This window comes from Athene noctua, chromosome 7 (genome assembly GCF_965140245.1).
Source record: "Athene noctua chromosome 7, bAthNoc1.hap1.1, whole genome shotgun sequence".
NCBI lineage: Eukaryota > Metazoa > Chordata > Aves > Strigiformes > Strigidae > Athene > Athene noctua.
This window is the reverse complement of record NC_134043.1, coordinates 4,814,650-4,829,649: the sequence shown is the minus strand read 5'-3', so window position 1 is coordinate 4,829,649 and position 15,000 is coordinate 4,814,650. Positions and strand designations below refer to the sequence as shown.

Here is a 15,000-nt window from a genome sequence, read left to right as displayed (position 1 = left end):
TGCAAGTCTACGTTTTGGAAAAACACGTATGGGCCAAAACATCAGATACTTTGAAGCTCACTAGTCGTTAATGGATGTTTTTAAAAGGCTTAATTTACTACAAGTACACCCAGTATAGGATTTGATTATTCTCTTTATTGCCACAACATTTCAGGCACAAAGATGTGGATATTCAGAATAAAACCTACTTCTTTTTCAGATGGGTGAAACCGTTTACAGAGTATTGGTTGTAAGAAACCAAGAAACGGAAGGAGTGTGAAAAAGAGTGGTATAAAAATATTGAAGATTAATGGCCATTTTCAGCCAGATACAAACCAGAAGCTCTCCACAGAAGTCCTTAACCTCACATGTGAAAGGGAACTAAGTGTTTTCACCTGCTAAAATCTCAGTCTGGATTTCAGATGAGTGACCCTGACTTGAAAGATTTTGTTTCCTATCTAAACCATCCAATCACTCACACCTATCTCCCCATTTAAATAAATATAGAAGCCTTAGTGAAACAAAAGTCATAAATAAGGTCTTGCACTGTCAAGTAAAATAAAAAATGCTTACTGTCTTTAATAAATTTAACTTTAAAACATATCAATACTATTTAGTTTTACAACTATGAAGATTTTGAACATGTTCTTCTCACTAATATAAGAAAATATGTACATGAAAACTACTTCTGGAAATATCTATTTTATGGTAACTTCACAGTAAAGCAAAAGAAAAGGAAAGGTACCTGGAATTTCAGTGAAAGCCTCTCCAAGGACGGAAACATGAAAAGGTAGATCTTTCTCTTTCAGTTTCAGCAGGACTTTAAAGAAAGTCTCCGGATCTTTATCATGTTCCCTTGAAACAAACAGAATTTATCTCAGCATCATTTACGTTTACTTGTGGAACTGTATTTTTTTGTTTATCAGAACAGTATTTCTCTTAAATCGTACTTTTGAGGACTAAATGTCTTTGGCATAATTTCCCGCTTTGCTTATGCTACATAGTTGAACATTTTCCTCAACCTAGCAGTTGGGATCAAGACCCAGTTTCATCAGATTCTTACCGCTCTTCCCTGTCTTCAAATGATGCCTCTGCTCTTCAAATTACCAACTTTGCAAGTGAGATGACTTGAGTAATATCTCACCTAGCTGAAGGCAAAATCATATTAAAAAAAGGGTAAGATAGGAAAAAACCATATTTTTTTTTCCATCAAAAAATATGTATACGGTCTCCATTACAGTTTTTCAGGAGGAATAGGTTAATCAAAAACTTTGCTAAAACCACAGAATTTCCCAAACTGGAATTTTATGAATCCATGCTATACTCATGAAAAGCTTCTGATCCATTCAGTGCTTTAGGGAAAGAAGAAAGGAATAAACTAATACGAGGCATTTTCTACCTTTAGACTTTTTTTAAGGCGTTAACTGGAAGTTAAAACAGAAAATAAGAAACCTGTACTTATTTATAATTTCAGCTGAAGGTAATATTAAATGTTTATATGGGTATGACATTCAATGCCTTGCAACACAATGTTGGTTATCTAAAAAGAAAATAAAAGCCGATTTGTTCATCCATCTTCTTTATTAGCACAGAATGAAAGGTGCAAAAGATACCACAGATGATCTATATTTTCCAGATTTGGTAAGTTATATTAAAAAATGAGATAATTCCCCCACTCTAAGGTAAATATTATATGTTGCATTTAATTACTCTGCTTTAAATTATTGTATATTTCAGACAGATGTGCACCATATGCCTTTAAAATATTTTGGTTTTATTTATTATTTAGAAAATTCCACTGTTTTCCTTCCTGTATTAAGGGAAAATCTATAGCTCAGCTGTCCTGGTGTCTTTCTTCACAGACTAATTTTGTAGAATGAATCTGTAGGTTTGTCACAGTGCTATATGAAAGATTAATAATTATATCATTCAGGAAATCTGAAGCCAAATGACATCTGCAGCTCTACATGTGTTAATTTATCATTCAGTCAATATTTTTGGTTTAGGGAATTAAAACAAATTAATCTTATAATTAACGTGACTTCCCTAGGCTGAGAAATTTTCAGGAATTGTGGAGTTTTCAGAATTAGTTGCATTTTCTTAAAATAAAGCCAGACAATAATTACTTTAAGAAGTCCTCCATCTCCCAGATTTGTTTTGTTCCCAATAATGAGAAGGAATGCAACTGCATAAGCTTCGTAATTTGTTTCACATCTGTGAACCAGGAGTTTTCATGGTGGTTCCAGAGAGCGAAGTGGATATGAGCACTGGCTCGCAGAGAGAATTTCTTCCAGTTGCAAAGATCCCAGAACTGCCTACTAGCTTGCCCGAAGCCTCACGCTTAAAATATCCACCTGTTTCTGGTAGGTAAACTATGTGCAGAAACGTGTTGCCAGTATTTTAGTTCCCTCCAAATGCCCAGCTGAAAGAGCCGAAATGGGATTACAACCGAGGACTCAGACTTGGCTGGAAGGGAACACCCCTGTCGGAAATATGCAAGTTTGAAAAGAAAACAGCTTGGACGCTGGGAGTCAGCATGATTCATTATCATGTTTCCCGTTAGCCTCAGTTTCCCCTAGGCAGGCTTTTGAGGGTGTTTGATGAGTGATCCCGACGAGCCCAGGCTGTGATGCTGAGCTATGCACAGCTCATCCCAAGATGGACCCAAGCATCCCCGTTACACAAGGCAGCAGCCTCGACAGACAGAGCCGTGACGTTTACAGGGATCTTTCCAAGCTCTTCACAGCCCCGCTATCGGCTTCGCAGTCACAAAAAGTCCTTCCAGCAGAGGATATGCTTTCCCTCTCCCTTTCCAGAAGAGACCAGGGGTCCCAGAGGCAGCCAAAAGTGGAGGATGCTGTTGGAGCCACATTGTCAAGGAGCTGGCAGGAGAATACGGAGCCTTACAGCTCGTCAAAGCCACATAAGCTGCACATATTTAGGAAAACTGATAGGAATTGGAAGTTGCAGCTTTGTTTAATAGGTGGGGAAGAACAGAAGGAAAATTTGGCACCCAGAAGGAATGCTGAAAGGGGAAACGTTTCCTCTGCACTGGAGCCTCTCTTATGGGTTTTCTGCTGTAGGTGATCCTTCTTCCATATCCCCTTTTAAAATATTTTGCTTTCATGTGATACTCACAAATTTTAATGACACGTTTTGTGATTCTCGTAGCTTTTCTATCTGGGAGGTCATCTCATTCGATTTGTCAGTTCCTGTGACTTTTCCACACCACAACCCTTTGATTTTCAGTTAAGACCTACAGTGAAGAGCTTCTACCACGTGCACCTACAGATTACAATGCATTGTTACTCTTGCAAGTTAGTAAAGGTATAGCTGCTCCTGGTAGAAAGCAACAAATACTACAAGACCACCTCTTTACTGCATCAAAAAGATGAGAGCTCTGTTTCTTGGCTGACATGGAGAAAATCATATACAATCCAGTCTGCCTTACTCAGCAACAACTGCTAAACACACCAGATTGTCATAGCAGTGATCGTGGAAAAAGATGAACACAATATGGAATGTCTGTTCTGTAAAGATCTGCTCAAAATGACGTGCACTTTTGGCTGCATCTGTTGCATTTTTGAGCTTTATTAAACAGTATTAATTATATAGACTCCATTTCCTTAAGAAGAACTGCAAAACTGTATAGAAGCCCGATATTAAAATGCAAACTTTTCTTTTAAAATATTGTGTTTGGGGGAAAATGAAGTATTTGAAGATTCTAGGGTCTGCCTTTGTTGTTTAGTTTAGGTTATTTGAAATGCTCTTGTATTTTTACTTGATTTGATATGCATCTGGTAAAGGAAAAATAAGAACTGAGCGTGGTATGAAGATGCTCTACATTTCGTCGCAAGACCATGAAAACATCAGAATGACCAAACTCCAGCTGTAAATGACACAAACCAGACACAGACAACATACCTATACTTGGATCTGAGAGCACTGCCGTTGGAGACATTCAATCTCCATGTTTAGACACAGAACACTAAAGTTTTTTACCAAGGACTTTTTACTTTTGAGTCTAAAACACGTTTTAAGAGAGACATTTGAAGTCTCTCTTAAGAACTGGCTGAGGTTTAGTGGTCTGGTTATGGGAACGTGGCCCAGGGTTCAGCCTGCATTAGTGATTTCCTTTTGTAATCTGAAATAAAACTTTCAAGACTGTCCTTGAAATGGGCACTGGGAGGGTGGTGGTACCAGCAGCACCAGTATTGAGCCTCTATTATCTCTGCTTTAGATTTTCTGTTTAGAAAATGGGTGTGACAGTATTATTTTTTCACCACAGAAGGATGCTGTCAGGATTAATTGATGACTTGACATCCCTCTTTTCAGCCTAAAATGATTTAAAAAAGCAACTTCATAGCACTATGATGATGCTCCTCTATACAGTCAATGGCAACAGTCTTCAAAACAGCCTTCTGCTATTCAGGGATTTTGTGAATTCAGCCAGAGCCCTCCAGCCTTACCCACTGCTGGAACTGGAAGGAGAGTACATGGAGACCAGCTAAACTGGAGTTATTCCCTGGAGATGAAGGATACCCATATCCCTGACCAGTGATGGAAAGCATATTTAAAAAAAAAATAATTAAAAGAAATAGCCGAACTTGGTCCTTTACATTATTCAGTGCATATTCGTCTCTTGAGTTTGAGTGAAATTGAGTAAGAGACCCATATGGTCTTCTGGGACTTAAGCTTCATTTCTTAAGTATATGTAAACTTATCATACATGGTGATAATCACAGCTATTTCAGATTTGGAGGAAGACACATCTAGATATGCAATTAGAAAGAAGACTTGTGGAAAAGAGACAGGACTTGCTCAAAGTGGCAAAATAAATGCAGTCTATTTAAAAAAAAAAAGATAATAAATATCTAAAAATAAAATATATACTAAAAATATACTAAAACCTGTGGCTTATGAAATTTAATCAGTAGTGCTAAACCAGGGGAGAAAGTTTTAACAGTTGAGAAAATACTGCATAAAGGGTACGTAATGCTTGTGACAGCAACAGCCCTGTCGTGCCATCTCTTGAGGTGCTACGTATTCTGAAAGGGTTACAAATAAGCTCAGCTAAAAGCAATATTAAAAAGGTTGATCTTAATCTTCTTAGGACATTTAGCGTGGGAGATTTTCAGGGGTAGAGAATCCCGAATTGTGAGGGCATGCAGTAATATTTCACTTTTTACAGTGCCTTAAACCCAAGCAGTTCAAACCGGGTGCATCTCCTACCTCTTCATTTCATAAAATCACCAGAACGTCAGATGGGCAAAGGTGAGAAATGGCAATGCTAAACTAGGTAGAAAATTTTCAGAAGTTAAAGTGGCATTTTTTATTTTTTAGGCTATATAGCAAGAGCTAAAAGATTTCTGCCTACCTGCAACTATTGCTAGAAAATGGCTGACATAATAGGCCACTGAAGATTCACTCATTATTTATGAAGCTGGGCAGCAGAAGTGGAGACAGAGGGCTGGTGAGCCAAGAGACACCCAGGGAAGAGAGAAAGGGACAGGGGACATCAGTCAGGGAAAGGCACGGCTGCAGCAGAGCACAGGCAAGGCTTGAGGGGCAGGGATGGGGCTGGGGAAGTCGGTGAGCACAGAATCAATAATTAAAAGTGAAGGAAATGAAGTTTCTAAGACACAGACCTCGAAGTGTATGACAGTGGTGCTTTAGTTTTGGGGAAGTGAAATAGTGAGGAGTGAAGTCTGGCAGCAAACAGGGTGGACAAGATGGGTAAAGTAATGTAAAGGGGAAGAGAACCTCAAGAAGAGGGGGAAAAAAAAAAAAAACAACACCAAATATACAAGTTGAAAACTAAAAAAATGGTGGCATCTCCAAACCTAGGGGGAAAAGATAAATATAGGGTAAATAGAAGAGAAAAAGGAAAAGGCATAGGCTTGGGAAAAATGACAGAATACAGAAAAATCAGACTTGGAGATAGAGAGAGGCTGCAGAGAGCATTTGAGAGTTCTATCAGTGGTAGAGAAAAGGTCAAAAAAAAAAAGACAGTAAAGATATAAACTAGGAAACAAAAATAAAACTGCATGGTAATTAAAGGAGAAGAACAGAGGAGGAAGAGAATAAAGCGAGCAAAGGCATGCACGCCGTTAGCAGGGAAACAGTGCAGTGAGGACAGAGAACAAAAGCACCATGGAGGAAGAAGGAGAAAACCTGCAAAATCCTTTGTAAAAGTTAAGATTTTTGAAAGACTGAAGGTGAAGAAAAAGCACGGCCAGTTACTGCTGCTGAGAGAGGGCTGCGAGGCGAGAGCTGCACCTCAATCACACCCCGAGCCAGGAGCTGGAAGGTGCCTTTATCCCAGTAACGTTCTTCGTTTGGGTGATAACAGGAGGAACTTGAGGTTCTTTACTGTTTTGACTGATATGGTACAGACTTGGGGAGGGTGGCGAAGGATGCCACAAGCTGATAAGAGGACTCATATGACATCAGCCTCCTGTTGACCCTGTATCTGTCCGGGGCATTCTCAAGAAGCGAACAGCATCACATCAATAAATGGTGTGGTCTTTGCATGCACACTCTGCTGAACTGAAAACGGGTCTCCATTTCACATCAACCCTAACCTAAAGAACAGCATCAGCCATCTTTTCACGGCATTACTTTATTTACTGCATTACGCTTTGGTATTTTACATTAAATCTTGAGCTCAGCGAAACTTGAATATAGATTTATTATAATCTAATAATGTCAGACAGTACCAGTATAGTCACCAAAAAAAAAAAAAAAAAAAAAAAGCGCCTGGCCTTCAAAACAGAGAATTGCAGAGTTCTGGTCTTTTCCTGACAGTGATTTCCCACGAGATGGCTCTGCCCAGGTTTCCCCCATCTGTAAGATCTGGTCTTACAGGAGCTTTCATTTACAGAAATGTGGTGAGGATCGGAGTCAGTAAATACTTCAGGAAGATAATATTCTTCTTAAAGGACTCATGTTACCAGCCTATTCAATATACCAAATGAAATACATTCTAGTAATTATTTTCACGGAGGACAGAGGATCTTCCTAAATCAAATGACTTCAATATACATTTTCTATGTTAAGATTGGAAAAAAGAAAAAAAAAAGAACAAAAAAAAAATTAAAATTCTAATACCAAATTTCTGGTAACAATGCTCATGATAACTGCAAAAGAAGAAATATTACTGCTGGGAAAGAGCTATTAGAAAAGAAACAGGGGAAAAAGAAATAACTATGAAAATGCAAACATGAAGAAAAAGTTAATTGCTTTTCATTTATTCAATTTATCACAGTATTTTTCCATCTTTTTACATTTCCAATATGAGGTAGAGGTAGACTGTAAATATGTAGTTAAGTCCAATGAGTTTTCCTTTTCAGCTGATATGCTTACAAAATGTCTTTGCTGTAATTGTGCCTCTAAACATTGTCTGGCATCATCAGCATCAAAAGTTACCACAATATCTAATACACCCTCAGTTAATAGAAAATGGAGTCAAGTAGAAGAAAATGTTTTTTAAGTAAGTGTCACTGAAAGAAAAGAATCCTACAGAATAATTTTTAGTTAGGAGGTTCTACAAGCAAAAAAGGTCCCAATCCTTGCCTGTGCTTGCAAAACACCTCTGCAAGCCAAGGAATTAAAAAATGGCACTAGAGAGGCAAAAAGCAGCCAAACAATACTGGCAAATACAGTGTTTTATTTTCTATTATAGCCCGTGACGTATTTACAGTGAGGAGTGTGTATTTTACCTTCTGATTTTTTCAAATTGCTGGCCTGAGAAAAATGGGTGGCATTTTGCTTTACACTGGAAAAGCATTTTCTCCTATCTTGTGTGATCCAGAAGAGATTCATTAAAAAAAAAAAAAAAAAAAAAAAAAAAAAAAGGAACCTTGGGAGTTTATTGTTTAGATTCTTCTTCCTCTCCCCTCACAATTCACGAAGAAAAAACTCAAAATAAAATATTGCACATTCTCTAACCAAAGAAACCTCAGGATCAGCATCAGTCATTGAGTCTCCTGCTTATTTCCTAAAGAGAGATTAACCTTTGAAGACAAAGACCGGCGTTTGGTCTCAGTTACCTTGGTGTAAAAATCAGTGCACTTTTATTCAGATGTCTTTTCATTTCTTTTACTCCAATTTAGAGGAACAAGCTTTTCACAAGGATAGGATTCAGATTAAAAAAATTTTACTTGAATTTGCAACACAACCCAGTAACTGCTATGGACTACTCCCAAATAGTTTCTTTAAAAACAAAAAAATAATTAGAATTAACTTCCTTTCGTGTTCCAAAGGTAACATAACAAACGGTTTCCTGTTGTTGTGAGGCAAGACAAAATAATCTGAGTGACCCTGACAGCCCTGATAACCATACACAATATATCCTATTGTAATTCAACATACTACAAAAAAAAGTCATGTCATGGTAATAATAGATGGGTATGAATAGGATAAAAGTGGATAAAAATCGACTCAGGTGGTTCCTTGGAAGAAGACAACTAGAATCAAACATAAATTACGACACAAAAACGACATTACTGCACATTTGCCTGGGAATGGCAATCCCACCACATCAGACCCTCCGTGATTTCCACGGTGGGCTCGCATCACCAAACTACAACTACTTAATACTCCACCAGATGTGCTGCCTGGGTCAAAAAATAAGTCCTGGTCCTTACTGAGTAATGCCCTGGGAGGAACTGGCTCAGGTACCTAACATAACTCAGCCTTTCTGGATTTGTGAAGCTGTCATCTCCAAGGATGAAGCTCCTGCTAAGGAGGAGCTTTCTTGGCACCAAGACCAAGGCTTGAAACTCATTGGTCAACAAGATTAAAGTAACTACAAATATCACCGCTTTCAGAATGAGGAATCAACTCATTTCATACAGCCAATTCTTGCACAAAGACAATGGAGAAAAAGCAGAGATGAGAGGAGAAAGGGAGGAAAAAAAAAGGGGTGAAAACATGGAGGAAAGGAAAGCAGAAGAGGAGAAGAAGGGAAAGGGAGAAGAGTCAAACAGCTGCCGTGCGGTAAGAAGAGGAAACTAAAAAGACCTTTGAAAGAAGAAACCTAACCTCCTATTACTGGTGAAAATAAGGAAGACTATTACACCATTTGTTTAGGAAATATTTGATTTTTCTCTCTTGGGGAGTATTCGCATATTTTGGTCAGGGATGCTGCGAATTACAAAGGGGCTGGTGGTTAGGTTTGCCTGGGACTTCTTATTACAAAACGTTTTCTGTCCTTGTTTATGAATTTCCCAAGACTGACACTATCTTGGACTATAATCTTCTAGAAAAATTCTGCCAAAAGTTTTCCAGAACTTCCAAAGAAGAAAATTCTAAAAAAGCCCAACGCCACCCAGTCAAACTGCAAATCATATCTTGCATACATTAAATTTCAAATAAGCCTCTGTTTTAAGTATTTGAACCTCTTTTTGTTTTATGGTAAAAACTGAATATTTGGATATGTTTGATTTAAGTCAAAGATATGCTTTTTGCTGCATGTGTTGGAAGTCTTCCTAAAAATGTAGCCAAGCCTTTGAAAAATTTTTTTTTGTGCCTGGTCACTGAACAGTCCACGTGTCTTGAGCACACCTTAGGCTAAAGCTAAGACAGACCTCCTGTCACAGGTCAGTTTGTTAAAACCCAGGCAGGATCTAACATCTGAATTGAAAACACAGATCTGATCTTAACTTTCAATGAGTTTTCCACCGGATTCAGAAAAAAATTACTGGACTATGCAGAATGAAGAACTGGTTTACACGCAGTGAAAATAAGGAACAATGAGAAAATGGAAGATTTGGTTAAAAAATAAAGCATTATAAGAGATGGTTTGAAGAGGCAGAAAGTGGTAATGCCAATGTATGCTTTTCTAGTTTGACTAAAACTCTTAGATGTGGACCAGAAAAAAACCAAAGAGGACAAATAAGATTTGATCAATATGACCAGCTATGCAAGAACAGCATGGCAAAGAACTGGGTGAAGAAGTAAAGGAGATGGGGAAAAGATAACACAAGGCCAGTTCATATGGGGAAAAATGTGAAACCAGTGTAAGGGACCAAGAGGACAACACAGGTTGGACAACGGGGCTTAGGAAAAACAGGGATCAACGTGCTGTAGAAGGTCCCTTGAAATTGCAGGGAGGGAAATGATGGAGACAGAGAAAGGCTGAGAAACTAGAGAAGAGTGAGATGCAAATTCACTGCACAAGGAGAATATATACGAGGAGATGCCTGAGGAACTGAGCCTGGCAAAGACAGAAGGACAAGGTTTGAAAGACAAAGGCCAAGACCAGCTTGGGGCAATGGAATAGAAAAGGATTTCTTTGATAGCAATAGGTGAAAGAGTGTAAACCCCCTTCCTTCAGAGTCTTGAGAGGACTCCTTATCCCACCAGTTCATGTGCATTTCTGCTCAAAGACTAGAGTTTTGCAGTTGTACCAGAGAAGAGAGACACCATAAAATGAGTTTCCCGCCACAGAAAAAGGGAGAGCCAAGCTTACTGGAGCTTTTATGGCAAACTGTGATACACATTCCAAACTTAAATAATCTTCGAATGTCTGGGTGATGCAGTCACCGTCTTACATGAACTCAAAATCAGTTTTTCAACCCTGATTGAAGCATTTATTCTAACAGGTTCCAGAGGACGGCACTAAAGTGGCTGCTCTGTGAGTGTCTGGATAGCTCAGAGGGAATGAAGAAGGAAGGATTCCGCATGTGATACTTTAAGCAGAATCTTGATGTTAAATTTAACTTTTTTTCTTATGCTTAAGAAAACAGGTACATCGGAGTGCAAAACCATCCTACGGAGCAGAAAACCACTCATGGGGCTTGAATTTTGCTTTTTTATGAGTAACAGTGCTCTTACAATCCGATTCAATGGTCTACTACGTGCACCCCAGGTAAGATGCTGCTTCAACCTTGACTTTATAGGAGTGGGAAAAGGGTTTACACCAAATTGCTCTAAACAGAGTGAGAAGCAGAATTGGGCCCTGGAGCTTAAATATAGAAAAGAACATAGAGAACTTAGTAAAAGTGAAAGAACCATGTGTATTTAGGGAAGCAGTGAGTAAATCCCCAAGTTTTAGTTTAACATGATTCTTTTTCAGGCTATTAAGTTCTCCAGTATCAGCATGAAGTCTGCTAAAAATTAGTAAATAAAGGCTTTCAGGAGAGCTTTATTAAATCACTTATGACTTATCAAGTTAAAACTCCCACTCAGATATCTTAATAAAACTTTCAGAGAACATATTTAATTTTCCTGGAAATCAGAAGCCAATTACTAACTACATGACTTACTGTCGGCTACACCACCTATCAGCTTTCTGTAAATAGAATATTTACCAACAACTTGAATTAGTTCTCTAAAGTTTCGGTTTCTGAAGGTCAAATAACTATGTAACTGCTTAATAAAGAAGCAAAGAAGTACCTCTAAATATCTCCAAGCTCTGGTGGGCTTATATTCTGCTCCTTAGGTGAGGTATTAGCAAGGCTTATTTATTTTCATTTCCAAGGCTTTTATTTGCTCGTTCCCTTGTGGTAAAGCTGATTTCCATGATGATTCCCTTCTTAATTTTAATACCCTTTTTACTCATCATATAGACATAAGAATTTTCCATAAAATAATGAAACCCTTCCAAAGGAAATGAAGACAACTAGGAGAGGAAAGTAAACTACAGCTTACTTTTTTTTTCTTCTTTTTTTCCAATTAATTGATCCACTGTCATATGCATATATGAAAGATTTTTTTTAATGAAAGGAAAATAAGGTTAATTAACATAAAACCCCTCACTCCTTGAGATGTTGAATTTTGTATTTTATCCATGCTGCCTTAAGTGCCTTGATTTCCCAGTAATGACCTAGTTCTCCTAATGAGTAACATTAACCCCTGGCTGTAGCTGTCCAGGACTTAATTGTCAACTGGAGCTGAAATAGGAGAGTTTGCCGATCAGCAGGTATGTGGTATATTAACTCATGTCATTTCAGACCCTAATAAATAAATCTGTTGCTAAGGCAACGGGAACATCAGCTGTATCACTTTTTTCTCCCCCTCCCCACCTTTTTAAAGGAAACTGCCTTTCACACAGAGCTTTTAAAAAAGGAAATTATCTACATGTAACCGTAATTAGAAGAAACATCGTTTCTCATCTCAGCAACATATCTACATTAATGAAAAAAGGCATTCATGAAGAGGACTGCTTTCTACTGTGACCAGGGTAACTGAAATGATTTCCCTCAACTGAGGGAATGCAATCTGAAGTATACATCTGAGTGAGAAGAGATCACAAAATATTTTAGCTCTTTGTATTCCTGAGTTAGTTCCTCTCTCCTTTAGTACACTGCTGATGTCAACCGAGCAAACTGCTTCAACGATTAATCAGGAGCCCAGGCAATTAAAACCACGGGGGAAAAAACACCACTCAAACCCAAACACCTTCACTACTACCCTCTGTTGATCTTTTGATATGATTGGCAGACTTGCCATCTTTTGGAAAGCTAACAAAATACCCCATTTTCAGCTCATCAGATTTATCAGCTGACGAAAATTTAAGTACCTGATTTAGACATTGATGCCATTGCTCTTCCCTGTCCCATGGTGGCAGTTACCTGATTCTTGCGTGGGAAAAGCAAGGGGAAGCTGGGGCAACACAAACGCGTCTCCAAAGGCACACGTGATTTGGTGAGCAAAAGCTGGTAACTCTGCCTCAGTTTCTCTGCCTCTAAGATCAGATCCTGAATACTCCTGTTTGAGACTAACAGATACAAGGTTTTATAGAAAGGCAAAGCTTATACAAGTGCAGGTAGTAGAAATCTTTTTTGTGTTTCATAAGGTTTGGAAATTAAGATCATGGTACTCTGTTTGGGGATGATGCACTGCTGAGGTCTCTCAGCACCTCGCAGCTGAGTGTCACAGCCCTCAATCTCTGCCATTCTATCACAGGATTAAGCATCTGTCTTAAAGTTTTCAAAATGGATAGGTTTACGTTCAGTCTGTGAGTACAGGAGAGTTCTTCTGAATCTCTAGTTACCCACATCTCAGTGATCAGCAGGGAGGGAACTGAAGTTATTGCTCTTGGAACACTTACTATAGGCTCTGCCCATACTATCAACATAACAAACTACTCACAATTACATCTAGCTCTTTAGCTGAAGAATATACAGGTAACACAAAGCATCTTTTTTGTCATTATCAAAATCAGAGATGCTTTCTCCTCTGGACTATCAACTCCTCATAGCCCTTTGCGAAAGCATGCTACAATGATGGAAAAAATGATGCTGAAGTGTCCCCTGTGGCAGAACTTTCACACCTGAGAGGTCTTCGTTACACGCTGAATATTTCTACAAGCTCTTAAAAACAGTTATAAGGGAATAGTGGAATAAAGGAGTAAATCTTCCACTGGAAGGGTTCAATACCCCAAACCCCTGGCTGTAGGAAGAAATTTCAAGGTTAGATTTGAATGAACCACCAAAGAAGAGATACTTCCAAACTGCCCTTCCAGTTAACATTTAAATCTGAACTTTTTCATTAACTTAGTTGCTACTCATAAAAAACTAATATCTGCTCTCAAACTTAACTCCAGTTCGCATGAAAGTGAAGTCAGACTAGTTTCTTTTCTCTTTGGGTGTTCTGGAAGTGAAGGTGTCAGCTTCTACCTGATCAGACGTCTCTACGTACGCTTCCCTAGCACTGGTTTGTTCACCACGTGTCATCAGTACTGCCCCCCGATGAAGACCAGCTTCTTTGAGAGTGTTAGATAGCTTTTCTTAGACGCTGCTAAAAAGTTTCCACTTTGAAATTCTTATTTTACAACCTACGGGCTTTTTATCGTATCTGGTACCTTGTATAAGGCTGTATAAACACGTGCATTTTAAGCCTTCGTTGTCAGCCTGTCCTATCTATCCACCACGTTCTCCTTTTCGGATTAAATCTGTCAGAACCAGTCGCTTTTCAGAGATGAGGTTTCACTGTGGGAACTCACTCTCCATTCAGCATGGATCTAGAGCCGAACTCTCTGCCTCTTTCCTCTGCATTGGGGCAGAATAGACCCAGTCAGCTACGATTTCCCTGAAACAGGGGATCTACTTTCCTTTGAGAACACACAACCTCTCCCCTCCCTATAAGACACTGAATGAGTGGCCACCTGGGAGGGAGGAGTAGGACCGTGGCCTTTTCTTCTACATGCTCTCTGTAGGCTGTTTACAATGTTGGGGATGCCTGCTGAGGCTAATAGTATCTATGGGTACTCAAAGGTGATTTCTAGGTGGAGCACCTACTCTTTCATCTGTTGTTGTCTTGCTGTACCGGCATCTTGATGGGATACACTTTAGTCCAAAATATTCAACAGCGTGAGGAAAACATGACTTGGGTGTAAATTCACTGTATTCTCAAATGTCTCTGTATTAAACAGTCTTGAATTCTGAATTCAAAGGCAAACAATAACTACACAAACTCTGTACTGCACTGCCAAGATGAAGAGGAACAAGGCGTTATTATTAAAAAAATGCCTTTGCAGGCTCCTCTCCCTCACAGCTTGCAGAGGAGTTGCGCTCAGCTCACTGATGAAGAGCTGCTCCATCACAGATGGCACAACACTGACTGCACTATCTGGGAGAAGCCCTTCCCAAGGACTTGCTCCTGAGCCAAGGGGAGCAGGTCCTTTCTTCCAGGGACTCATTTCTTTACCTCTTTGTGACACTCTACACTAAAAACAGGCAACTGGGCCCAGTGCTATCTCTGTACACACCGTTTTCCCTTAGACCAGAAATCTTCAGATAATTTTTGCAATCTAGATTTTTTTTTTTTTTCTTCTTCTGAATTTCCTCATCGTGACTTCCACCACCGTTCCTCCCGCTCCCGTTATCTCCTGCCCCATATCCTTCCCCACACTCTTGTCACACGCTGGTACATACAACACGAGATAACGGGCTTATCTGATCTTCCACGTGAATTGATAGCAGCTATTTGTTTGCATGTGTGTGTAAATTCTCGCTGATTCCCCGTGTGATCTTTTATCACGCCCGTACAATTAGGGGAAGAAGAATTGATTTC

General features: G+C 39.0%; 1 protein-coding gene across 9 annotated transcripts in view; it reads right to left on the bottom strand.

Moving 5' to 3' along the window:
* The window catches only part of GTDC1 (glycosyltransferase like domain containing 1), a 175,426-nt gene that overhangs the window by 17,267 nt on the left and 143,159 nt on the right, over positions 1-15,000 (bottom strand). For 8 of the 9 annotated variants that reach the window (XR_012633941.1, XM_074910494.1, XM_074910493.1 and 5 more), the window contains one exon: positions 725-834. The exons of the other annotated variant lie outside the window; for it this stretch is intronic. Coding sequence is in view for 7 of the 8 variants with exons in the window: in XM_074910494.1 (XP_074766595.1) it covers positions 725-834 (110 nt within the window). In the remaining variant the exon portion in view is untranslated. The remainder of the gene's footprint in view (positions 1-724; positions 835-15,000) is intronic. 9 annotated transcript variants of the gene reach the window in all.